Here is a 27,316-nt window from a genome sequence, read left to right on the forward strand (position 1 = left end):
CTCCTCCTCCTCCTCCTCCTCCTTCTTCTTCTCCTTCATTTGTTAATCTGTGTCATTCCAGATGATCACTTGTGAACTACATCACAGTTATCAATTTAGAATTCACATTTCTTTAGGTTGAATGCCTATACTCACCATGTATTTAGTAGAGTGTATGGTGCTGCTTACATCCCTTAAAATACTTAGCTTTATGTCCCATCCTTAGCCTTCTCCACTCTTAAGTGATTCTGAAGAAGACTTAATATATTTTTGTTGAGTGGTTACTTCAATTATTATTGAGAAACATGTTCGTCCACATCTAAAAAGAATTAACAGCCAAATGTCACCATCTAAGAGAGACAAAGATTCTTTTGTTTTCTTGTTTCACTCAGGATACAATGTTTACTTCTTATATGGTCCAAATTTCACTGAATTAGACCTTGAGCTATAGGATTTTGGGTGGATGCTCTCTGAGAATCTTTGATAGTCATTCAACCTACCTTTCTTATTAGGCCCTTTGAAAGGTATTAAAGTTGTGGCATAAGGAGTTCAGGGATGGAGGGGGCACACCTTCATAGAGGCAAAGGGGGGAAGCAGGATGATGAACTCTGGGAAGGGGGACTGGAAGGGGGCAACATTTAGAATGGAAATAAAATAATTAATTTAAAAAAGAACTCAGAGACTTAACAAGGTGTGTTTTATTCAAGGGAAGAGCTACTTTGCCATTTTGCTCCCTGGGGCTTCCCCTTAAAACCACTTCTGACTTCTAGCTCATTTAGAGCCCTACTCCAACAAACTCTCCAATATTCATGATGTGAACTGAGCTTGTAGCTTTAGAGGTCTCACACTGGTACTTGCAGGACCTTCTGGGTCGGTGCACAATATTATGTGGTAACGTGAATTGAATTAGATATAAAACAGATGCATGTTCTCTGCTTTTTCAGCTTCCCCCTCCCCCTCCAACATCCTTCCCCTTTGGCAGTCTTGGTATTACATTAGTAAGCTTTAAAATACAAAGATGACATTAGCACATTTCACATAGACTTACCTACCTTCCCTTTCTTCTTCAGAAGCTCTTGTATAAGCTATTATCATTCTCCCTTTGAAAAAGTTGACTGAGAACTCACACCAAAACTTACTCTGATAATGATTTAATTAATAAATGAGATTAAATAACTTAGGTATTTCCTTCATAATACAAGAATAGTAATTCATGAACATTAAATGACTGCCTTTACATTCTTTTATAGGGTTATGTTTCTTATGGTGTTTATATGGTAATATTTATATTTATTTGGCAAAATTAGATTTATACAATAGTATTTACTGTATGAGGTTGTGTTTGGTATTAATGTATAGGATGAAAACCCATTTTGTTAAATTTACCTTAAAACTAGTATTTCAATATGTTGAATTATATGACTTTCTATATGACTATTTACTCAAAGTGCATTTGGTTTGTTAAAGTCCCCAAGACACTATGATTCCTTATCCTTTAACACCTGAGTTCTACTTCTACTGTTATATGCATTATTTCCACTTAAGTATAGTAAAAGATTTTCCCACTACCTCTCTTCACTTTAAGATCACTGAAACAATAATTGCTATTATCCTTTTTTCTTCCGAGTATAGTGTTTCAATTTAGGGAGGAAAACAACAAATTATACACTATCCCTTTCTTTCTCTTCTTCTCTCTTCTTGTCTCATGGCCAGAGGCTGATGCATCAGGGAAAGAAGTGATTTAGAGAGGCCAACTGTTTAAATCACTTCACATGGGTAGGGGAAGAGGGAAGCCTGCATGAGTAAATCCTCCTGGTGCTTGCTTATTCCCAGTTCAAATTTAAATTGCATGTTTGAGTTTTCTAGTCATGTCAACAGGTTAATTAAAAGTGAAAATACATTAATTTATATTTGTAATATTTTACTAACTGCTTTTTTGTAGCTTTTTCGACCTTCCTATGGTTTTAACCTGAGTGATCCTTACTGTCGACTTTTGGAAACCCAATATAAAAGTCTCCATGATCCACATTTAAGAACATACTATAAGCGCAAAGATATTCTGAGGAGACTAAAGAAAGGTGGCTATATCACCAGCAATAATAAAGTAAGTTGAAGGTTGCTTGTTTTGTTTTTTAAATCAATGAGATCTGGTACTATTTTGTTTGCTTTCTTACCCTAATGAAAGCCAGTCTCTTAATGCAAAAGCACAGCCCTCACCTCAAAAGGAACAAGAAATAATTCCTTCTGGAGCCCAAAATGAGTGACCATAGCTCAGAAGCACAGCTATAGGTTACCCCCAAATTCCATGATCTAATATAGAAGTAACTTCATAAGGTATTTATAATAACCAAACAGAGAAATCATAAATCAAGAGACTTTATGAATACATTGGTGGAAAAATCAGAAAAGTCATTATATCCAAAGAAATCTCAGCTCTAAGCCCTGGATGCTCTGTGAGTAGCATTCTTAGCTTTCTGATGAGTAGAAAATTGGGTTTTGTTAATACATTTAAAATGGGGTTATCTGTTAGTGACAATAGGTAAGTGCCAACACAGATAAGCAGGGGAATTTGTCATGATTGGGTTCTGGATCTGCAATATTCTAAGCTCTCCACACCACTGAAGCTCTAGTCAGTAGGCCAGCCTTCACAGCTTTTTTCCAGGAACTATCTTTCAGCAGTGTCATCATTAACTCTGTTATAACCAGATACTTCTTGTTCAGTTGTATAGAATACTCAGGGTTCAGACAATGAAAGCATCCACTTCTGATAATTCCAGTCACCATTTTCTGTTTAATATAAAAAAATTACAATATTTTGAAGAGGCAAAGGTATAGTAATATTCCCCACTGAATCATGGTTCTTTTTCTGTCTGTAATGGTACTGTTTTCTTGAATGTGATTTATATTTTTAAAGACTTGAAGTAGGAATGTAAGATATGTAGTTGTTAGCATCCTGTGAGATTATTCTTATTGCATCTGAACATTATATTTACAATCATAATCCAAGTATAATTAATTGAAATTGTTTTAGTAATTACAATTACTTTTGAATAATAAATCTCTTATTATAGTCCAGTAATCAAGTTTTATTTTCATGTAGTGATTTCTTTCTTACAAATTTGAAGATACCACCTATGAAATTTACTCTTTGCACCCAAATATCATTAAATTGTCATTGATCTATTTGTCCTCTAATAAACAATTGTTATGACTATTCAGTCTTCATATATGTAAAGCATTTATAAAATTTTGGTTTTGATTTTAGATTGTATGTAGCTTGAGGGAGCTGAATAAATACCGGCAGTACCTTACAAGCCTAAAGTTAGACTTTGAAAGAAACTATTTAAGAGAACAGGTAAGTTATAAATTTAAAATTAGTTTAAATAGAATCTAACGTTGTATTCACATGTGTGGTATTTTCTTATATTTCAAAGTTTAATTGATCATTAAGTAATATTGTTTTTGGGGGGTTATATTGTATGTGAAACATGCAAGCAGAAATGAACAATATTTGGAACTTGCAACATTTGTCCAATAAAAGAAAAGTGGTCAGATAATATCATTAGTATACTAATATTTAGTATTATATTTTATATTTAGCTGTTAATTTGCTAAGTAATTCGGTGAATTCAAAACTTAGTAAGTTGGATAAGTTACTGAGTAGCTGGAAGTAGAAGCTGTCTATGGTACTAAAAGATTTTAATCTGAAACCAAAGCAGTTTTAGAGACAGGCAATTTGTTTGGTCACAGCTATAATATCCAACATAATAGTTAAAACCGTTATTGTGATTGTGACTGTGCAATTGTATCTATATACATATACCCAAATTCATTCACAAAAATTCATAAAAGTGAAGAATTCTTAGATTATACACCATGGGTTTCTTTCAGGCTTGAATCAAAGCTGTGTCTAGAATACACCTCTCTTCTGCCTCTCTCCACCCTTCCTCCTTCCTCTTCCTCTCATTTTTTCCCCCCTTCCCCTGTGTCTGTTCTCTGCCTGTGGCACATGTATAAATGGATTCAAGTTTTCCTTAGGAGTCAAGAGACATCAGAATGAAGCAAGTGTGTATTCACAAATTTATATTACAAAGTAGGAATGTTAAAGAAAATGGGAATGGATAAGATCTGCATGCATTTGAAACTATAAGACTCTGAAAAACTGGAGCAGGAGAGCACAGAGTTCAAGCCAGTCTGAGCTACAGATTGTGGGGCATGTGTCATTTAAAATACATATATAGGTAATAATTAGTAAAATAAACAAAGTCATAAAATATAGTATTGGTGAACCAGAAAACTATTTGTCTTGTATTTCCAGAGAGACAAATTCTTATTTTAGTTCAGTTGTGTACATTTGTAAAGGATTCAAAATAGAATTAAATGCTTTTAAACAATTTATCATTTGTAAAATATGGGAATTTTAATGATGTCATTTCTGGGAAACGTAAAACCATACATTACTGACTTTTTATTTTTCTTTTTTTGAAAAACATAGCAATTGATTTCAAAACAGCTACATAAACTGCAAGAAACCAGCCAACTTCCTCACTGTTCTGATGTCACACGATTCCAGAACTGGTTGTTACAGGACAACACTCACTCTATTAAGGACCAAGAACGTTTGTTGAGGCACAGGTGAGACTGAAGTGTGTGTGTGTGTGTGTGTGTGTGTGTGTGTGTGTGTGTACCTGATATGAATTGTACTGAAAAGCATTGTAAGCAGAACTTTTATATTTAAGTAGCATTGTTCCCCCACACACACACAGGAAAAGAATGTTTATTTTTTATTATTATCATTTTATTGGTTATTTTATTTATTTACACTTCAAATGGTGTTCCCCTTCCTGGTTTCTCCTTTACAAACCCCAATCCCATCCTCCCTCTCCCCTGCCTCTATGAGAGTGCTCCCTCACCCACCTACCCACTCCTCCCTCACTGTACTAGCATCCCCCTACACTGGGGCACCTAGCCTCCACAGGACCAAAGGCCTTCCCTCCCACTGATGCATTGTAAGCAGAACTTTTTTTTTAAGTTGTAAATAGTGTTTAATGGTCGTCAAAGGAGAGAGAGGGAAGGGCAATCAGAGAGGTACTGGAATTAGGAGTCCTGGATATAAAAGCTATGATTGAAACTTCTTCCAGGAGAGTTGAGCTTTCTGGGAACCCAAGAGACATAAAGTCATAGCTGGCTGGAGCTCCAGATCCTCGAGCCTTTCACTAGGAGAAATTATTTCAGTAAAAGAGAAAAGCAACTTTTTATAATTGCTCTTTAGAGATTGAAAGCATTAAGTGGTAAGAAATAAGTCCAAGTCAAAAAACAGGAGTTTTAATATAGCTGAAGAGAACATAAACTAAATGACTGGATTTACTCAGGTATTTCCCATTCATAATCACTAATTAGTATTCCATTTATGTATCTGAAATATCCCGATTCATGTATCTAAAAGCATAATGATGTTCCACCCTTTTGCTTTTACCGAATGGGAGCTTTTATGTTATATGACTTTTTTTTACTGTGTAGTTTTGTCTCACAGAAGTAACATAAGATACACTGCTGTTGCTGCCTGAGACCATCAGTGAGAGTTTTGTGTTGCTACCAAGAGCCTAGTGCTCCCTCTGTTCTTTCAGTGAATGCATTTGAAGCCTTGCTTGTTTTCTCTGTCATGTTTGCAAGCCCAGATTCTTAAACCCACTGAGTTATTATTGCTTATGGAGCAGAAGAGTGAATCAGTTTGCTCCACACCCCACTCTTTCTTTGACCAAGATAACAGACACATACAAAAAAAAAAAAGAGTAATAAATGAGTCTAACATTATGAGTCCATCTAATCTGGAGGGCGATGAATAGAACTGATAAAACAAGAACAACGAAATTAGGAAAACCCTATGACCTTTCTGTGGTTCAAACTAGAACAAGCAAGGCAGGGCTTCATTTGGAGTATGGGGATGAGGCTCCACAAGTCACCTACAATCCTGTGTCTATCCTCACTCAGATATTTGGATATGATAAGTAAAGAATTGGAACAACTTGAGCGCACCGCGGAAGAACAACGCTTACTCCGCATGGATAGAGAGGAAAGACGACAGCGGGAATACACAAGAAAAAAACTTAGTCTGCGCAGAAAAATTGAAGAGGTAAGAGGGGAAAAAATGCTGTGAGGGGAAAAAATGTGTGCAGTTTCCCCAATTGAAAACAATTTTAAATGTATTGTGTTGTTTGGAAACATTCCAGTTTTAAGCTTTTATACCCCTATAGCACACAAGTCACACTGTAAAATGCAGAGGCAGATACCATAAATGACATAATGAGCCAGTTTTTGTTTTTAAAGATCACTGGACCTGAAGGGGGCTGCAACCCTGTAGGTGGAACAACAATATGTACTAACCAGTACCCCCTGAGTTTGTGTCTCTAGCTGCAAATGTAGCAGAAGATGGCCTAATCGGCCATCACTGGGAATAGAGGCCCCTTGGTCTTGCAAACTTTATATGACCCAGCACAAGGCAAGGCCTGGGCCAAGTAATGGGAGTGGGTGGGTAAGGGAGCAGGGGCGCGGTGGGGGGGGTATAGGGAACTCCTGGTATAGCATTTGAAATGTAAATAAAGAAAATAATAAAAAAAAACTGAAAAAAATATTAAAAAAATAAAGATCACTGTACAAAGTTATTGAGTATTGCTTCATTTCCAACTAGACCTCAGTGAGAACAGGAAATATTTCTTCAAATTATCCTTAGTAAAAAAAAAATAGCTAATTTTATTTTTTAATTAAAATTATTCATTTGTGTGTATACATGGCATACTGCAGTGGAGAAGTCCAGACAGCTATGTGAATCAGCTCTTTCCTCCTACTTTGAGAGTTCTGGGAATTGAACTCAGGTTTACAGGTGTGTCAGCATGACCTCACTCCCAAAGCACCCCCACCCACAGCTCCTTATCTACTTTCTCAACACAAATGCAATAGGGAAAGCCCATTTGGAAAGCACTGGATGATTTTCATGTATCTGCTGAGCCCTTGACCTGTCACATTTTTCTTGATGGTGGGCAAAGTACACCTGCCCTGAAAACAGAGTGTACAGACACCAAGCTTAGTAATCCCCTGGTCCTTAGGAATGGAAGACAAAGGAGATGATGCTTCTTACAAAGATCGGAGAAGATGTTAAGAGAGAACAGAAGATAGAAGAACAAAGGCGGAAAAGCCGAGAAGAGAGTGACAGAAAGGTAGGGTGAGCTTTAAGTTCTTCCCTAGAATGTTTAAAGAGAGAAGTTGGTGTTGTAAAGTAAAAATTTGTGTGACCAATTACTATATTACTATATATAATATAATATAATATAATATAATATAATATAATATAATATAAAACTAAATGTCAAAAATTGAAAAACAAAAACAAAAACAAAAACCTGGGTCTTACTATGTGGCCCATTCTGTTCATAAACTCCTGCTCCAAGAGACCCAGTGACCTCAACCACCTGAATCAATTTCAGACTTTGTATGCACTCGTAGAGTTACTTTACCCAGGTAGGAACACTTTCATGTCTTATATCTAATGCATTTTTACAGTGTAAAAAGCACTGCTCCCTGATCTGATGTAACCTCTTTTGGATTTATCTTCAAAATAAAATAACAGCTCTAGTTCTTATAAAAATCTTGCTCTTATAAATATGTTCTTTTAGAGAACTAGAAATTCTAGTTAAAAATCTTTTTACTTCCTTTATGTTTTAAAAGTTTTACTCTTTTTCAGTTTAATAGTATGTTGGTCTTTGATTTAGAATGTAAAGAAGAATAAGGAGAAATGACAGAATATAGAACCTTTTTAACAGCTTACTAATTGTTAAATACATAAAGACTAACACAATATAATTTTTCTCATGAATATGCATTTACCCCAGAAACTAAGCACATTCTTTTATCTCATTTTGAAAAGAGTTATTTTAGTTTAGGTTTATAAGTGCTTAACAGCATGTATGTATGCACACTGTATGCATGAATGAGCCTACAGAGGTCAGAAGAGTGACACAGATGCCCTGGGACTTAGATTATATAACGTTGTATACCACCATATTGGTGCTGGGAACTGAACCCAGTTTCTTTGCACTCTTAACCCATGAGCTTTGATTCTTTAATTAATAAAACACAGTAAATGATCCATATATTAATAAATGTAGATCTAAAATTCTAAATTTGGGGTAATTCTTGATAAACATGCATGCAAAATTTACAGTTTAGTTTGTATGCAGTATGTCATTTTATGTAAACTTCATAAAGTAATGGAAATTGAAGTATATATTTCATTTCCTATAAAAATACCATAAACTGAAGTTTATACTTTATTTTACATTCAACTTCTCACATGTACATCTTAGTCTTGTTTGAGATTCACTGTTCGTATGAGTAATTAGGCTTGCCTTACTCGGTGTAATCTGCATATCACCTTATGTTCAATGTTCCAACATCTTGTTAAACACCTATAGATAGAGCACACACACACAAACCACACACACACACACACACACACACACACACACACACACACATATATGTATATAAAAACAAAAAAAACCAACAAAAACAACAAAAAAACAATATCTTTACTACAGTAAACTATGAAATCCATGTGTCTCTCATACATACTTTTATTAAGTTTAAAAATTCTATTATTATACTACCAAAAGTTTTATCAAGAAAGAATGTTGGTGGGTTGCCAAATATTTTCTGTTGTTTAGGGTCTTTTTCTAGATGTGGTATCAGTTAGGCACTGTTTCATTCAGTTGGTTTGTAATGCTGTTTGGGTTTCTCATGAACCTCTGATTTCAACGGATTGTTTTAGATAGCTATTTTCAGATATTTCTGTTATATCTCATATTAGTTACTTTTCTCCCTGTGACCAAATATCTGACAAGAAGTAATTTTCAGAGGGAAGAGTTTATTGAAGCTTTCAGTTTGAGGAAGTACAGTCTATTGTCTTAGGTAAATGAGATTGGAAGGTCATGACAGCTGGTCACATTGCATCCACTGTGGAAACAGAGAAAGAAACGCATGTGGTCAGCTCAGCTTTCCCTTTTTTACTCAGTCTGAGGTTTTATCCCCTGGGATAGTACTGGCTATCTTTAGGGTATATCTTCTCTTTTTAATTAAACTCTTCTGAAAAAAAAAACTCATAGACCCACCATTTGGTATGTATCCATGGTGATTTCAAATCCCAGCAAGTTTTCAATAAACATTAACTGCACACACACACACACACACACACACACACACACACACACACACACACGGTTTCCTCTTTCCAGGATACTAACTACATTAAACTGGCTTGCGAAGTCTGAGTCTTTCCCCTCCCAGTGTGTCCTTTAAGGTACTTTGTATTACTGAATTCATGCAGCTGTCCTCTATAATGTCAGATTTATTATCGATGCCTCCTCTGCATTCCTCTTCTCACATACTCAATTGTGTAAATATTTGTTTCTCTTCAATATCATTATTATATTTTGCAAGCACACAGAATGCAACTATGCTGAGTATATTGATATTCTTGGCTTGAATTCTAACTTCTTTGTCATTTCTAAGTAAATTGTAACTGAGTGGTTAATTTTTATAGGTCACATGGCCCTGCTTCTTACAGGCATAGCACTCTTCAACTTGATGTCATATACTGACTTTGTATATTCGGTCGCTTTATATCTTTGGAAATAGTTCATTTCATCAGGTTTTGTTTTGTTTTTTAATGATTTATTAGGTCAGGCTAGTGTTATTTTTTATCTGAACTTGTTATTGCCTATTATTGAAGCAAGAGCAATTTTTTGTACTCTAGACTGAATGGCTAGCTGTAGCTTGTGGAATGCGTGTAATTTTCATCTTTGTGGAAATGCAAACTCTCTTCTAACTTACCCCTTAGGATGGTCTTTATGCTAGCTTGAGTATTACTTTATGTGTACTGATTCCTTCTCTTAGTGAATGATCAATAAAAGTTTCAAGACTCTTGCACATTTGTCTCTCTTCTGTCATGCCCCTGATCAGTAGCATCCCAGAGATTCACAAAGAAAAGTGACATTTCAAAGAACGTAACGATTCTACCAAAGTATTCAGGCAGGTACCTTTCACCTACGTATTTGATCAGAAATAAAAATTAGCTCCTTATTATACTTTCTACATTTTATACTCTTTAAATTGTAAGTAACAATAGACTCCTTACTGCTCTCTAAGTTTTATTCTACTTAAATTTACAAGTCACAAGACAAGAATAATTATGTATTTCTACTACACTACATAGTTTAAGTATTTGTATTGCATTTATGAATACCAAACTAATATTAATCACTGTGCTTTCTTTCATATTTTAGAAACAAGCAATGCTAGAGAAAAAAATGGCTTATCATTTACAAAAGATGCAGGACACTGGCTTAAAAGATGACATGGGAAGAAATGGATTTGACTATAAAGGACAGAATGGAACTATGTTTGAATGTGAGACTATTATGAAACTAAGTAGGAAGCATTGATCTCTGTACCATGAAATATCCTATATGCATCCACCTGCTACCCACTTTGTATGAAATGCTAAACTAAACATTTCCACATTAGAAAGATCACATATTCACATGCATACACACACACCCCAAAACTTAAAAAAAAAATTAAGTGCTTTAATAGACAAATTTGATTGCCCTACGGTTTGATACCAAATTCCCTATTCTTAAGAAAATTCTTAAGATATTTTATTTCCAACACATTAAAATCAATGTGTAAAATAATTGTCCTTATACATCAACATGGTGCTTTTATATGTTGTCAACTAGTAAAACTAGAAAGAACCTCAGAAATTAAGAAAATATAGAGCGAGGGGAAAGTAGTAGAGAAAAGAAGGAAGAAAGAAAATGGAAAAGAATGGGAAAAGGTGTAAAAAGCATAACAGAGCATGGCTTGGCTGTGCCAGATCTGCACCAGCTGCATTATGTATAACATCATGTAATCCCAGCAAAACTCCCTACATTAGTTATCACGGTAGTATTTTTAACAAATTTCTAGGGATGCATACTATTGAGAAAGAGCAGGGCCATCATCAGTCTTGTCCCTCATCATCCCACTTTGAGATTAAAATCAACTTTTTATCACCTGGTTATCATTACCTGGTCTTAGTTCGATTCTATATTTTATCTTGTGCAACTATTTGATTCTTAATTTCTTCTGCTAACTCTAAACTGCTATCTGTTAAATTTAGTTTAAAGAATATAGGCAAGCACTCATTATATGGAGTCCAGCCCAAATTTAAACTTCTAAATTTCATTTTGCACTATGTGCCTGAATATGACAGCTGCCCTCTACTGGTGGTATGTACAGGCTCTGGAGCTAGGTTCCTACTATATAACTGCCCTTTATAATTTTCAATAACTTTCTTTTTTCTTTATTCTTTACTGGTTATTTTATTTATTTACATTTCAAATGTTATCCCCCTTCTCAGTTTCTACTATGAAAACCCCCTATCTCATCCCCACTGCCCCTCCCCCTGCTTCTATGAGGGAGATTATCAGCCTACCTACTCACTCCTTCCTCACTGCCCTGGCATTCCCCTATGGTTGGGCATTGAGCTTCCACAGGACAAATACTTTCACCATCTATAATTGAACACAGAACACTAAAACAACTTCTATGAAGATGAAGACCTTCCTTCATTGGAGCACATAGTCAAACAGTTCATAGTTCTGTCAAACAGGAGTAAGGACCAATATTAAACAGATTACATTTCCTCTCTCTCTCTCTCTCTCTCTCTCTCTCTCTCTCTCTCTCTCTCTCATCTTTCTATGTCTGTCTTCTCAGCCCACAATCACCTACTCTCTGTTTCTTCCTGATCTTTCACACACAATTTATATTAAATCACATATTTCTTGATAACTTTATTGCATGTTCCCTCTTTGAGTCTCTTTGAAGCTTGAAAATCCTATATGGCTACAGATTTATTACAATTTTAATCACTTCAATACTAAACTTCTATTATTGCATGACATAAAATTTTGAGGAAAATAAATATACTAAATACATTTCCCAGATAAATTAACTCAATCTATTTACTTCTTTGAAGAAGTTTGACAGCTCCATTTTAGATTACAAATCACTTTACCAGATTGGTAATTCCAATACCTTTTTCCTCATGCAATAGAAGAATGTGAGATGTCAATATTTTCATTCTTTTAATCATTTCATGTGTATATCTCTGTACATATTTTTGTATATATGTATGCACACTGTGTGCATGCCTGATATCTCTGGAGGTGGGAAGAAGGCAACATACCTGGAACTGGTTGATTGTGAACCATGTGAGTCCTGGGAAGCAAATCAGGTCTTCTACCAAAGGAACAAGTGCTCCTAACTTGTGTTTACCCTGTGAAGTAGCAGTCTTAAACATCGCTGCATCAAGTCACCCTTAGAAAACAGGACATTAATATTTTTATAATACTGAAGTGACAAGAAACAGATATCAATTTCATAAGTGTTATAATTGTATAAAACTGCAATAATATCCTCTTCTACCAAGTACAAATTTTCTAGAGAAACTTGTGTACAAACACACACACAGACACACACACATACACTTTTGCTTATCTCTAAACAAATCCAAGAACATCATAGTCATTTAGGATAGTGGGCCTTCATCCATGTCACTAAGTTAGTGTGTATTTCTACAGAAAGCAACCTACATGCTCCAGTAGACTATAATGAAGATTTCCTTCTTTCCAAAATATAAAATATTAGTCTCTTCAACTCTGCTCCTTAAGTTATAGGCATATTATAGAAATAATTATCTTCTTCCATTTGACATGACACATCTTCTCCTATCTGTTCTACAAATCCCACATATAGCACAGCAGGCACTTACTTCTTGAACATGAAATGATAGTTGATCTTTGGCAATTTCACTGTCACTACTACTAATACGTTTTATTACACTTTTAAGCTTCCTCAAAGAAGAGAAAGAAGCAGTTTGATGATATAAAAATAGTTTATCCTGATGGTGACCAGAAAGCATATAGAGGAACATCAGGTAATTAAATATTTTAATAAGCACCAAATATTTAGAGTAGTGATTTGGGGGAAGACTGAGTTGTGGGTGACCTTCAGATGAATGTAGATGAAACTTGGGATTATTATGATGAATGACTGATTTTTGAAGCTGCATGCCATGTACTGTTTTCAGAATAGATAACTGGTCATCCAACTATTCCTTAAGAAGAGTTATAAGCAGGATTTATTAGTACTAATTGTAGACACAGATTGACAGATGGTAAAATACTTTAAATTCTCAGAATTATTTTAGAAAACTGAAAAATACTCTAGAAGCTAAACACATTTATTATAAGCTACTGTGAACATTTGTTAAATTATCATTTTCTATATTTCTTATGCTGTGTCACTTTAGGTTCTCAATTTAAGCTCACCAGATTATACTGTGAACCCTCAAACAAGTATTTTAATAACAACCTATGAAAATGAAAAAAATGTAAATATATTTCTTTCTCTAATAACTCTCATGTAAATAACTCTAATGTAAAAACTTAGCAAAACTGATATTTACTGATAAAAACCTGAAGAAAACCACATCCATTTTTTTCTTCCCTGTGTGTAATTTTGTTTTTTTAAAAAAATCGAGAAACAAGAAGACAATGCTGGCTAATCCTCATCTGTCTGAATCTACCACAGGGATGCTGAGTTTAGGTGATCCCTCTCTATGATCCCTTGAATGAGGATGCCCCTGATAGGCTCCTGTTTTTTTCAATATGCACTTTAAAATGATAAGCAACATTTTTAGTAAGTGGGACAAAAATGCCATTATCATTCCATACATACTAATAATTCATAATTCCGTATCAGTAAATAATTAAGCATTTATACATTTTTAAGTAGTTTCAAATGCCATAAAAACCTTTCAATTTAGTTTGAATCTACATTGATTGAAATAATAAACAGGTCGTTGTGCCTTTTCCTCCCCTCTTTGAATAAATTCCAATTAATGTTTTTGCTTTTATTTGTTTTTGCCTTATTTGTATATGTTAATTATGAAATATTACATTTCATTATGATTTTTATTACAAATGTAATATCAAATAAACAGACTCAAGAACAAAAATCCATCATTGTCCAATAGGTAAATATATGATTTTTGACAGAAATTCCTCATCCCTTCATGGAAAAAGTTATGAAGAATCGAGAAACGCTAAGAACCTGTCTCAACATACAAAAGACAGTGTGTGACAAATCTGTATCTAAAAGTATACTAATGTCAAAGCTCAAAGCTTTCCCACTAAAATAAATAACAAACTATGATTGTCTACATTCTAAAGCCTTTTATACATACAGTGCTTGAAATCTTACCCAAAGCAATAAGAAAAGATAAAGAAATTGAAAGGATATAAATGGTAAGGAAAAAAGCAACATGATTCTTTGTAGTCATGTGACCCTATGTATAAGAAAACAATAAGGCTATAAAAACAAACTATTGAAACTTTGAACATTTTGGAGACTGTAGAAGGATGCACAGTCATCATACTCTCTCCAGAATACTAATATTCTCCTAATATTAACATAAAACATGATGAGAGAGAATACAATGCAACAATCCTATTAATAATAGCTTAAAAATATCTGGGAGTAAAAATGAAGAAAATACAGGGAAAACTTTAAAATACTGAAGAAAATGAAAATTCAAGAATATTGAAAGTCCTCTTATATTGTGGATCAGCATAATTAGTATTGTAGAAATTGATATACTTTCAAACACCAACTACAAGTTTAATGTAATGCTTATCTAAATTCTTATGAAATTCTTGAGATAGATAAAATATTTTCCAAATTCAAATGAAAGCACAAGAGGCCCTGAATATTCAAAACAATCCTGAGCATTAGAAACTTAAGACAGAACAGTAATAAAATAATGTAGTATGTTTACAAAAAGAAAAGACTTATTCAAAGATTCAAAGCACCCTCCCTATACTGCTACACTATTAGACAGACATTTGGTTTTTGACAACTATGCCACAAAACAAACAAAAACAAAACAAAAGAAAAAAAAACAAACCCCATCTCCCAAATAATCAAACCCCAAACAACAATACCAACAGAAAAACAAAAATAAACAAACAACCAAAAAACCCATCTTCAGCAAATGAATCTTGGAAGGCTTAATATGTACAAGTATAGACTAGATTTCAAATTCTTACACAAAAGTTTATTTCAACATCAAATAATATAAAACAATCTGAAACTTAGGTAAAAATATGAAAAAGTTTTAAAGAGAAATCCATAAACAAGAATTTAAATTTAACAAGAATTAATAAATATGAAGGCACAAAATTTAAAACCTTTGCTCTTAGTAATGTTTCTAAGCAATAGAATGAAGTAACAAATAGAGTAAAATCTTTTCTGACTATACACTTAATTTTGGATTAGTATCTGAAACACACACACACACACACACACACACACACACACACACACACACACACACACATTTGTTTATGTACCAAAATTCACAGAAGCTAAGCTCAGAAACTCCTGAAACTGAGACAGCTAAGATGTCCATGAACTGATGATAAAATAAAAAGTTCCATGTATACAAATAAAAAAGGACAAACTTGATACATGTTATAGCATTATGTTGCATAAAATAAATTGTGTTATTCCCCCAAAACAAAGACAATGGGAAAGTCCACACATTGTATGAATGAATTCATGTATAATTTCTGAAAGTGCGAACAATTATTCTCAAGAGTTACATACAGATCAATACCGTTAGGAATAGAAAGATGGATTGGTGACAACCATGCAGGAGAGTACTTATATGAATAATTCCAACACTTAATTGAGTGAATGATGCTTTCAGTTGTACCTCTTTCCGAAGTTCTGTTACTCATGAATATTTTAAATTTAGTGATTATTTTAAGAAAATAAAATTTGTTGCACTTAACAAAATGCTCAAATACAAAGCATTTCTTTCTCCTTTACTCCTAGGACAAGTATCAGCCACAGTTAATCAGTCTCAGAGTAGTTCAAAGAATGTTACAAAAGTGTCGGCATCCACAGTAGTTTATCCAGCAGAAGTACAAAACAGCAGTTCAGAACAAAAGGTAAACTGTTTCGAAAGTATATTATTTCATCTGCTTAAATTTTATTTACATGTGTTCTCTTTTACTAACTTTGTATTGTTGAATTACAGTGGATGAGTTCTTGCAAGGAGAAATGATTCCCCTCTGGGGGGAAAAAAAAGAGTCAATTTAGCTATATTACTAATGTAGTGTGACACTTAGCAGAAACATGTCCAGAGCCCATTGTTAATTCTGATGATGGTGTTGCTATTTACTGGTAGTATATGCAATCAAGGCTCAGGTTGTTGACAGAACACTAGGATAAGCCAAAACGTGGGTTAGATAAGAAAATTGGGTCCGTAGGAATGCCAAGGTGATTAAGATATTCACTCATCTTGAGGACACATCGTCTAGTGAGGCATAGACATATGAATGTTACACTAATCTGGAGTGACTAATTTTTACTCTGGTTCTGGTTTTAAGGAGTATTTTAGATAAACTCATAGAGTCTGAGTTGAAAGAATTTTAATTTTCTGCATTCAATTCAATGACTTTAAACTTTAATATATTTAAATAGTTAAATATATATCAATATCAATATATATATATATACACACACACACACAAACACACACATACACACAAACAGACTGTGGCTTTAAATAAAGTACAATAAGAACAGTAAGTAAATTGAGCTCAGTTTTGAACTAAATTTAAGATAGTGAAAGGTAATTATATGTACCGTGTCTGGTATACTTTTTAAATCACAGATGTAGGGCATAGGGGTAACAAAGCACCTGGATTCGTTTGGCTATCTTGACAGAAGACAGAATCTTTTCCAAAAGTATTGTTACTTATGTATATTTTTCTCTTTAATATTTTGCCATATAGAGAAGTGAAGTAACGAAAAAATTAAGTGAAGAAAGAGGTAAGAATAGTAATGATGATTCTGGTATTAAGTACACAGCTACTCCATTATATATTTTTGAAAGCTGTTTGATTAATTTTGAAAGGTTTGCTTATTTTTCTTTATTATTAGAGAACCTTACTCCATCTACTTCTTTTTAATTCCCAAAACAGCTTTTTATGACTTTCATGCTTTTTTTTTTTTTTGCCTAAAATCAACTTAAAATACAGCTTTGTTTATTCCTTTGGACAAGCTGTAAGTTGTCACTGCAGACTGCATGCAATTAAAATGGTCCATTTTGCCAATAGGCCCTATTACCTTCAGGAGACTGAGATAAGGATTTCGGATTTTATTTTGGAAGTAATTGGGAAACTGATATTTTTTTTTTGGGGGGGGGTAAGCATACAAAAAAGATTTTTTTATTCTTAAAGCAGCTTCCTTAATATAAATAGATTGCTAATGATGATTTTTTTCAAGGCAGTGAAGCAGATTATTGGGCAGAATGCTAGAGCAAGCCTTCAAGTTATGATTCACCTTTGATGCTACAGTGATTTTGTACTTAAAGCTATCTCTCATCTCTCTAGTTCCTGGAATTACATCAGCTAGAGAGTCAGTTATTTCAACACAACAATCACCCACAAAGAATGCTAAACTTTCACAGACATCTTTGGACCATCAAAAAGAAGAGGTATATATTATTTGATTTACTCTAAATTCAGTCAGAAGAAAGGAGATATCTTATGGTTATTTTAATATATGAAAATAATATCCTTTAACATTACAATATAGTCTCATCCTATTAAATTTATCACACCATAGTAAAAATGTGATAACTCAGATTCAGTGTACCTAAACATAATCTGCAAGGCTTAATATTTACTTTGTATATTGAGCCCTCAAATTAATCATCTGAGCTTTCTTGATGTTCTGATATTAATGCTGATTCAGCATTTTTCTACAGTAATCAGGTATCTGCTAATTGAAAGCTATCAGTAGTGATCGATCAGTATAGCCATTACATATAAAAATACTATTTAAAAATAGCATGTTGCCAGGCATGGTGGCGCACGCCTTTAATCCAAGCACTCGGGAGGCAGAGGCAGGTGTATTTCTGAGTTCGAGGCCAACCTGGTCTACAAAGTGAGTTCCAGGACAGCCAGAGCTATACAGAGAAACCCTGTCTCGAAAAACCAAAAATAATTAAATAACTAAATAAAGAAAGAAAGAAAGAAATAAACAAAGAGTATGTTATCTTAGGAATAAAATCAATACCATTAGTGCCAATATTAGCACGATATTAACTGATTCACTATGCTAAGGAGTTTACATTTTTATCAGTTTTCAGTGCACTAACAATTTAATAGAGTCTCTACAAATGAATTCTTCATATTAAGTAGAAAATAACATTTCATGGGACTTAGAATGCATAACTACTGACATAAAATAATGCAGAATATATAAAATGTACTATGATTACCATGATGATATGCCTTTGATACAATTTATTAAAAATAAATATTTTTAACTGTATTTTTGCATACTTCTGCTACATCACTAGCCCTGTTATATATGCTAACAATCATGAAATTTTTAACTACTGGAATAGTCAGGTTATTTACTATATTTTAAAGCCTCTAAACTTAAAGAAATGATGAAGCCCTGTTAAAATGCTCTTTAAAAGCACTGCAGCAAACATCTTTGTTTTATACATTTCAAACATTACAAGGAACAAGAGACAGAAGGGCATGTATCAATTTTGTTTATGGGATTGGGAATGAAAATTGGCAAGATAATATACTGTGTAGATTGATTATTGTAATATTCCAGACTCCAGAATGTATAAACTACTGTACTGTTATCTAGATATCTAGATAACTCTTCAGTAAAGTACAAGGAAATAATCCCAGCATATGAAAATAGTGTATGTAAACTGTATTATTGACCTCTGTGACTATTGCATATTCTATAGACTCTCCATGTTAATACCAAAGTATTAGTAGATGTTCATAGATACCAAATTTATAATAAGAAGTTTAATTGTTCTCCAGCATACTGTGGGAAGTTGAATTTTTCTCATTGCCTGCAATTCTATTTCAAATATTGAAAACAGAAGAACATTTGCTAAAATTGAAATCTATTTTCATGATTTTTTGCAAGCAGATTTAGTGGCCAGGAAAGAATAAAAACTTACAGTCATTTGTGGAGGATGCATACCCTCTTTTTTTCGGTAAAATAGACAGCTTTTTTTAAAAATATTATTCTGCACTATCTCTAATTACATAATTTAGCTTCTTTGCATTCTTTATATATTTAATTTGCGTTAGCATCAAATTTTCTATTTGTAGGAAAGAGATACGATAGCAGGGACATAGAACCTTTCTTTTAACCATCCAAATTTTAGCTTTCACTCCAGATGCCAATTCCAGTCATGTAAAAATTCATTAGATTGTTTACTATTACTGTATTATACATGCATACAAGTATAGGCTGAGCATCAAAGTTGGAAAATCATCAGATGTGTGAATGGTATTTTAGATATTTTTTATAAACATTCATTTTAATTATGTAAATAACAAAAATACAAAACATAAGTATTTCTTATAAATGGAGGTTTGTGAGAAAGTTAACATTACATTTTTAAAATTTAAACATACAAATATGAGTTGATGGTAAAAATATGGAGGAATCTCTCTTGTTGTTTAAGCAGAAGGAGACGCAAGGATATTGGAATGGAAGACTAAGCAAGAAGTCAAGCTACGCTGCTGAACCAGGTGAACATCAGGGACAAACTGTGCTTCTAGTAAAGCATCCTTCACCTGCTTCACTTATTATGCTCATTCCGAAGTCTTTGCCAGCTAATATATCAATACAATGATTTCTGCTAGGTCTTGTACAAAGTACTGAATGTAGAAGGTAAAATTAGCCAGAACTAATACCCAGAGCTTTTACTCTGTGATGGAGAAAATCATCTCGACAAACACAAAAACCATATGACTGATTCTTCACCTCATAGTTACAGTTATGTGTGTGTGCATGCTTGCATATGTGCCTGGTTAGAACACTGAAGATCATCTCTCCCTAACAAGTATACAGCAAAGGACTGTTAACAATAGTCACAGCATGTATTAGATCTGTAATATTTATTAATTTTACAAATAAAAAACTGCAACCAATATCTCTCCACATCCTTTCTCTCCCATTCCAGTATATTCTCTTGTTATGAGTTTAACGATCCATATTTCACATGTAAGGGAGAACACAGGACAGTTTCCTGTCTACACTTTTGACTAATTTCATTTAATATATTGGCCTTCAAATTTGTGAGTACAGTTTCAAATGACCTTTTACTTTTACTTTATGTTTTTCCTAAGAATGTTATTAATTTTTTTTGTTGTCCTGCCTTTACCCTAAGATCCACTTACACAAAAGTGTCTATAACAGCATATTTTGCATTTGCAAACCCACAATGTTAGGAGTTGTACACTGTGTATTTCAATGCTGGATGCATGTGTCCTTTTACCGTGTTACTATTCTGTAAACAATAGAAAACAGCAACTATTTACAAAATAAAGTGTTACTATTAATCTTTTAGTAATTTATAAATTATCTGGAGGATAATGTTGCAGAAGACATACCTAGGTTATGTTTAAATTCTATGCTATTTTATAGGAAGGACCTTCAGATCCATGACTTGATCCTCGGAGGCCCCTCAAACAAATCTCTTAATGAGAATAACGGTTAACTCTATATACCTATGTTCTTTGTCCACTTACCAGCAATAGGTATTTCTCTATCTCAGTACATTTTTGTTACTCTAACAAAATACATATCTTGAAATAGGACCTGATGTCTAAATTTTCCACATCTTGGGCTTGAGGAATTAGCTCAGTAATCCTTACTGCCCATAAACCAATGTGGTTGTCTATGACGATTATTGTTCTTGAACACTCTTTTATGCTGCTTATATGTGTATTGGGATAGATTGTATATATGCAGGTGTGTACATTTACATATATGCAGGTGTGTACATTTGCATATATGCAGATGCACATGCGTGTGAGAGCATGTGCTCATATGAACACAAATCCACATTTGGATGTAGGTCTCATGTGAAAGTCAGAGGAACTGCTTTTGCTTATCATACCTTAGGCAACATACGGTTTTTCTTTTTAATCAGAGATTCTCAGTGGCCTGAAAGGCAAAAATGAGGCTAAGCAGTCTCTCCAGAAAGTTCTGGGGATCCATCTTAGTTTGTCTCCCTAGCAAAGCATTGATAAACACATGCCACCATGCATGACTTTTCTCTGTGCATTGTTAAACTCGGTTTCTTCTCCAAAACCAAACATACAAACATACATACTGAAAACTATAGAACATAATAGTAAATATGTGATTATAAGAATCCACTGAGCTTTCAGTTTTTAGTATTTAATACATCTATTTTATTTAAAAAATATTCTGTGTGTGTGTGTGTGTGTGTGTGAGAGAGAGAGAGAGAGTGTGTGTGTGTGTGTGTGTGTGTGTGTGCACAAGTGCAGGTGCCTGAAGAATATAAAGGTTGGTATAGATCATCTAGAGAGGGGGTTACACACCTTTGTAAGCTGCTCCACATGGCTTCTGGAAGCTGAACTTCAGCTCTCTAGAAGAGCAACATGTGCATTAGCTGATTCCCCTCTCTAGCTCCTATAAAGTCTTTAATATAAGCATTGTAGAGTATTTAGGAAATGCCAAGGAAGGATATCTATTTGTTCAGTTAAGTTTCATGGAACAACTTCAGAGATTTTAACCAAGACTCAGCAAAACCTTGTGATATGAGTAGTGTAAATACAATTTCTCCAAAGGAAACGGCCACAGCAATAGTCTAATGACATCAAGAGAGCACTACAGTGGGATATGAATTGTTATTAATAACTATTAATATTAATTGTTATATTTGTTGTATCCTATATCTATAGGACATAGAATGCATAAAGACTAGGCATCACAAGGCATTGCAGGGGTAAATAGGAGTTGAGGTTTTACTCTACATTAAATTTTACACTAAGGACTTTAGAAATTGCTGTGAATTGTTCTTAAAAGCATGTAACCATGTAAACTAGTCAGTTACAACTGACAACAGGTATTCGAAAATGGTATTTTCTACGTCACTGAGGATGAATATAAATGACAGCTTTCTTCTCCTAATGCTTAGGTTTACAGGCAGGTGCTCCACCCCCGGGGATCTTCTCTTTTCCTGTAGACTCACATACGTAAGTATCTAAATTATTAGTGTATAATTATGAATTCATATTTTAATAATTGCTTAAGTACATGACTATATGAAAGCTTCCCCTTTTGCAGTCTTACTTAGACCTAGTGAAATGTTATTGTTGAGAACTTTCAGAACTGAGCTCAAATTGTCGACAAAGTGAATGCTGTCCTGCTGTCTATCCAGTACGTGGCTCTCTGTACCCAACATCTTTGTCCCTTCTCTCCAGATGGCTTCACATAATTTCAGAGAACTTTTGTAGTTCTCTTTGAAATATTTACCTATGAATCTTGAGGTTATGGGCTTCTAAAGGTTGATAAAATAGTACTTTATTAATATTATTTCACCATATCATTTCGATGACTTGGTCACCTTTTTTCTTCATAAAATATTTGCAGTGCTGTCCAAAACAATACCAGAGTGTAACTTGAAATTTTTAGAGAATAGATGCTTAGTATCAAAACTTTTCATTTATCAAACAAGTAGTGGAGAACAGCTATTTTAGCTTTTTTTCAACTTGTGAAGAAGCCAATGTTTTAGACCCATTGTCATCTTTTAAATAATATTTATGTGAGGGTGACATGTATGTATGTGTGCGTGGTCAGGCTGAAGTTAACATCACTGGTTGTCTTTGCTTTGATATTTTATTTTTATGAGGCAGATTAACTCTCTGAACATGACCCAGTTTTCTGTATTCAGGATCTGAATCCAAGTCTTATGCACAGCCAGCTATGTACACACAGGACTGTCTTCTTAGCAACCCAGTGCTAAAATCTTCAAAAGAAACCAACAAATCAAATGAAGTTTATACTAAACTACATTGTTTGCAAACATATACTTCTAAGTGAATGGAGTATAAAAGAAAAAAATCTCTGGTGCCAAATGAATTTCATACTCAGACTATGCTTTGTTGTTTAAGACTTTCAGTGGGATTGATAGGTGTCAGTATATATAATTTAGTGAATGTTCATAGAATACAAAGCACTGTACTATAGCCAGAATGAATGAATCTCATCCAAATGGGATAAAATGAGAAGGAAAGATGCCTATCATGTGCAGATGATGATCACTTGTATTATGGAATACATAAATGTTAAAGGAAGAACATTACAAAGTCTTTTACATTGTCTGCCCTGACTGCTCACCACACATATTGATTTAACTATGTATCATGAAAGACTTTATCATGAAAATGCCATGTTTGTTCCATTGTCAAGTATATTTCCCCTCACTAAATAGTTCATTTATTTGGCTCTCAGCCAACCACTGGACTGAGCACAAGGTCCCCAATGGAGGAGCTAGAGAAAGGACAGAAGGAGCTGAAGAAGCTTGCAGCCCCATAGAAGGAACAGCAATGTGAACCAACCAGTACCCCCCCCCCCAGAGCTCCCGGGACTAAACCACCAACCAAAGAGTACACATGGAGAGACCCATGGCTCCAGTTACATATGTTACAGAGGAAGGCCTTGTCAGCCATCAATGGAAGGAGAGGCCCTTGATCCTGTGAAAGCTCTATGCCCCAGTATAAGGGAATGCCAGGACAGGGATGCAGGAGTGGGTGGGTTGGTAAGCAGGGGGAGGGAAAATTGGAAAGGGGGTTTTCAGACAGGAAACCAGGAAAGAAGATAATATTTGAAATATAAATAAAGAAAATATCTAATAAAAAATTTTAAAGTGTGAATGAGAAACATTCCTAAGGTAAAAATGAAAACTTATGGTAGAGCATGAAGATAAGTTGTATTAGCAGAGAGTAGAGTTATAATGTGTAAGCATTAGGTTAAAAGTTTGAAATCCTCTGACACATAGACTGTGATTGGAATCTTATTGTTTATTAAATAAAACTCAAATAGTTTAGATCAATAATATTATAATCTAATTAGCATACAGTTAATTAATTTGTCAGCAATACATAGATAAAACCATAGGCAAGAAACCATTCAATAGTGCTCTTCATTTGTGATTCAATATAGGAGGGTATATCCCTAAAATCTATTTATCAAGAGTTTATTGAAAATACACTGTGTTTAAGGACTAATGACAGATGTTAGGCAAATAGTAAGATTCACAGAATTAATGCACTGTGATTATGATGAGTTATTTTTAAGGAATCTTTATAGGCTAATTTGAAAGTCCCCATGGTATAATCACATCTTTCTTAAATAAATGTTTGAGATACTGCAAGGCTCCAAATATGTTTCCAAATCACAGAATTATAGTTCTGACTGCTTTTGCCAGTGTCCATTTCTTTTATGAAAAAAGTGAATTTCTGAAAGCTTTTATCTTATATTATTATTGATTCTATGACTTGCCTTAAAAAACAGTTGTTTCTGTAGATGCTGGAGATTTAGTGATTTCATAGGTCTTTGCTCCCTGTTAACAGAGAGACCTATGGCACTCTGTTAGTAAGGGAGCTATAGGACTCTAGTCTATGCTTTATGACAGAAAAAAGTCTGAAAGTTAAGTTTAGAAAATCTAAAATAATAAATAAACAAAACAAGGAAAGTGTGGGACTTTGAGTTAATTTAGCAAACCAGATCTAGGAAGAAATTGTAGTCTATGTACTTTTACCCCTTCTCCCTTTGTCTCCCTTTTCTTTCCTCTCTCCTCAAGCCTCTTTCTTATCTCTTCTTTTCCTCCTCTCTCCTCTCCTCCCATAGTCCCAGTTTCCTGGGAACACATGGATTCAATCTCCCTACCTCAACTTCCTACCAGCTGAAAGCCCAGACATTATGCCAGGCCCCAAAGCCCATGTCTAAGCTTCAATGATTGAAGTTTTATTTTTTTCTCACAAATAAGTTGCAATATTTAGACAGCTTTTGTTTTCACAATTTAGTTTCATATTTAAAGAAAATGTTTAGAATGTATAGGCTTAAGGAAATTAAAAAGAGTGGCAATTTGACTTTATAAAATTTGGACGTAAATCTAATTGCAACACATGAGAAAAATGCATTCATCACATCATTACACAAAGATGATTAAAGTTAGTATTGAATGTTGCTGCAAACCCATCAATCTAACCAATAATTACAAAATAGTAATCCTCCACATGCTCTTTTATTACTATGAGATGTAGCAAAAAGATGATGTGACTATATGATTTTAATAGGCAGATACAAGATTACCAAAGAGCTATGGTCAAAAACTTACTATTCCATAGTCTCTATTAGCAGATCAAAGACTGCTCAGATTCTCCTTCACAGAATAAACATAGCTAAGGTATACCAGAGTTCCAACTACCAGAGTCAGGCATTGTTTATGTATATACTAGGTATAATGATTCCACTCCTCCGAATAACTGAAGCCCAGTTTTTAAGACTACAGGCCCTCATCATAGAAGAATATTAAATAGGAACATTGAATAAAGCAAAATAAAGTTTAGGGTATTTTGTATCTATGTAGAAGAATTTTCATTAAAAGAAACTGAATAGATAGTAGTAATTTTGAAAGTATCTTCATAAATTGTCCTAACTTAACTCAATTATAACTATTTTCTTGATTTTACAGGCAACAAAATCTACAACATTGCTTGAAAGATAAAGTATGTATTATAAAGTAAACCAATAAGACATTATAGTAATTACTGTGTGCCATTCTAGAAAAAATGTAAATCATATACTAATAATCATCTACTGATATTTGTTGTTATTACTTTTTGCCTTTTATTGTAATAGAAGTTTATTTTTAGGTAATTTTAATAGTCTTCTATTAGTCCAAGTTTGTTTTCAAAAGATACTCTTGACACTTTAGGGAGGCCTCTTAGGTGTAGAGTGGGAAAGCATTCAGAGACCAACCTTGACCAGCAGCATGAGATAGTAGAGCCTCATCTAACATGGGATATAATTTACCAGCGTAGCTTTGCAGATATTGCTGGTGAAGTCTGTAGATTGAGTTGAGATGCCTGTATTATTCTACAGCAGTTCTCATAGGAAGAACCTGCTACCTAAGATCTCACAAATAGATACTTGTTCACCTATGAGATAAAACCCAAGACAGAAAAAAAAATAAAGATGACATAGTTTAATGAGACTGAACTCTAGTTCTAGTCAGACTAGTCGGGGATACTGAAGAATAGCATAGCAGTGGGCAGTTCTCCATGGAATCCTGCTCAGTTCATAGGGAATGAGACACACACAAAGCTTCAATTTGAGGAGTGTTCCTCTATTTTCCAATATAATAGAAAGCAGTTGAAAATCTGAGATTACTTTAGCTTCATTTTGCTATATGCAAACCTTTAGGAGTTGCCCTCTTTTTATATTAAAATTAGAAATGCTTTGTCTTTCACATAGCTTAAGAAAAATGTTCTATCATTCATTATATCTTGTGGTGATTAAAAACAAGTTTAGATATTTTTATACATGCACTCTCTGTTGGGCATTTAGAATAATTTTCTTCTATGTGGAAATGTATGAATTATTAATAGAATTATTGGTTAAAGGGTATTTATGTAAAAACCGCTTTTATATTTGTTGTTGGTATAATCTGTGCTAGCCATCATCTATTATAGTAGGAAAAAACAATTTTAACTACTTGGGGGATTAGAGCTAGGTGGAGTTTCCAAAGTTCCAAGAGCTCCAAAAATTGATAAGGGGAGATGGTGCTGCATAAATGCCAGGCTTTCCTGTAGTAGTGACTTAAAATATGAATAACTTCAATTTACCTTAGATATATTTTTGAGCATGAAGTATTCTCATCAGCCTTATGGCCATGTATTGAGTTTTCATTTCATTTATTTTCTGCTTTTTTGGATAGTTTATATTGATAAGTCACATTAGCTCCAAAGTCAGTCTGAAACATCCTAGTTTTTTTATTCCATGATTAAAGATTGTGTACTTACTGTTGAAGTTGATTTTTTTTATCCTCACATATAGGCTATAAAAGTACTTCTAAAAAAATCCCAACTACCTTTGTTTATATAAATACTCGGAATACATTGTTCACTGTTTTAAAAAATTTATCAGAGCAATGAATAACACAGTGATTTTTTGTTCCAAAAATATTTCATGAGAAGGGACTAGATAGAAATTTGCTTTGATTTCTAGATAATAAGTGTTGGGAATCAAGATAGATAGATAGATAAATAGATAGATAGATAGATAGATAGATAGATAGATA

The 27,316-nt window shown here is 33.8% G+C and overlaps 1 protein-coding gene across 1 annotated transcript in view; it reads left to right on the forward strand.

Moving 5' to 3' along the window:
• The window catches only part of Fsip2 (fibrous sheath interacting protein 2), a 63,768-nt gene that overhangs the window by 1,284 nt on the left and 35,168 nt on the right, over positions 1 to 27,316 (forward strand). Inside the window, exons 3-15 of the mRNA XM_029537048.1 lie at positions 1,922 to 2,083; positions 3,245 to 3,334; positions 4,475 to 4,614; positions 5,971 to 6,112; positions 7,083 to 7,193; positions 10,317 to 10,440; positions 12,926 to 13,012; positions 15,976 to 16,091; positions 16,941 to 16,977; positions 17,541 to 17,644; positions 19,664 to 19,727; positions 22,148 to 22,205; positions 25,709 to 25,742. Of these exons, the coding sequence (XP_029392908.1) occupies positions 1,922 to 2,083; positions 3,245 to 3,334; positions 4,475 to 4,614; positions 5,971 to 6,112; positions 7,083 to 7,193; positions 10,317 to 10,440; positions 12,926 to 13,012; positions 15,976 to 16,091; positions 16,941 to 16,977; positions 17,541 to 17,644; positions 19,664 to 19,727; positions 22,148 to 22,205; positions 25,709 to 25,742 (1,269 nt within the window). The remainder of the gene's footprint in view (positions 1 to 1,921; positions 2,084 to 3,244; positions 3,335 to 4,474; positions 4,615 to 5,970; positions 6,113 to 7,082; positions 7,194 to 10,316; positions 10,441 to 12,925; positions 13,013 to 15,975; positions 16,092 to 16,940; positions 16,978 to 17,540; positions 17,645 to 19,663; positions 19,728 to 22,147; positions 22,206 to 25,708; positions 25,743 to 27,316) is intronic.

The sequence above is a fragment of the Mus pahari genome, chromosome 3 (genome assembly GCF_900095145.1).
Source record: "Mus pahari chromosome 3, PAHARI_EIJ_v1.1, whole genome shotgun sequence".
NCBI lineage: Eukaryota > Metazoa > Chordata > Mammalia > Rodentia > Muridae > Mus > Mus pahari.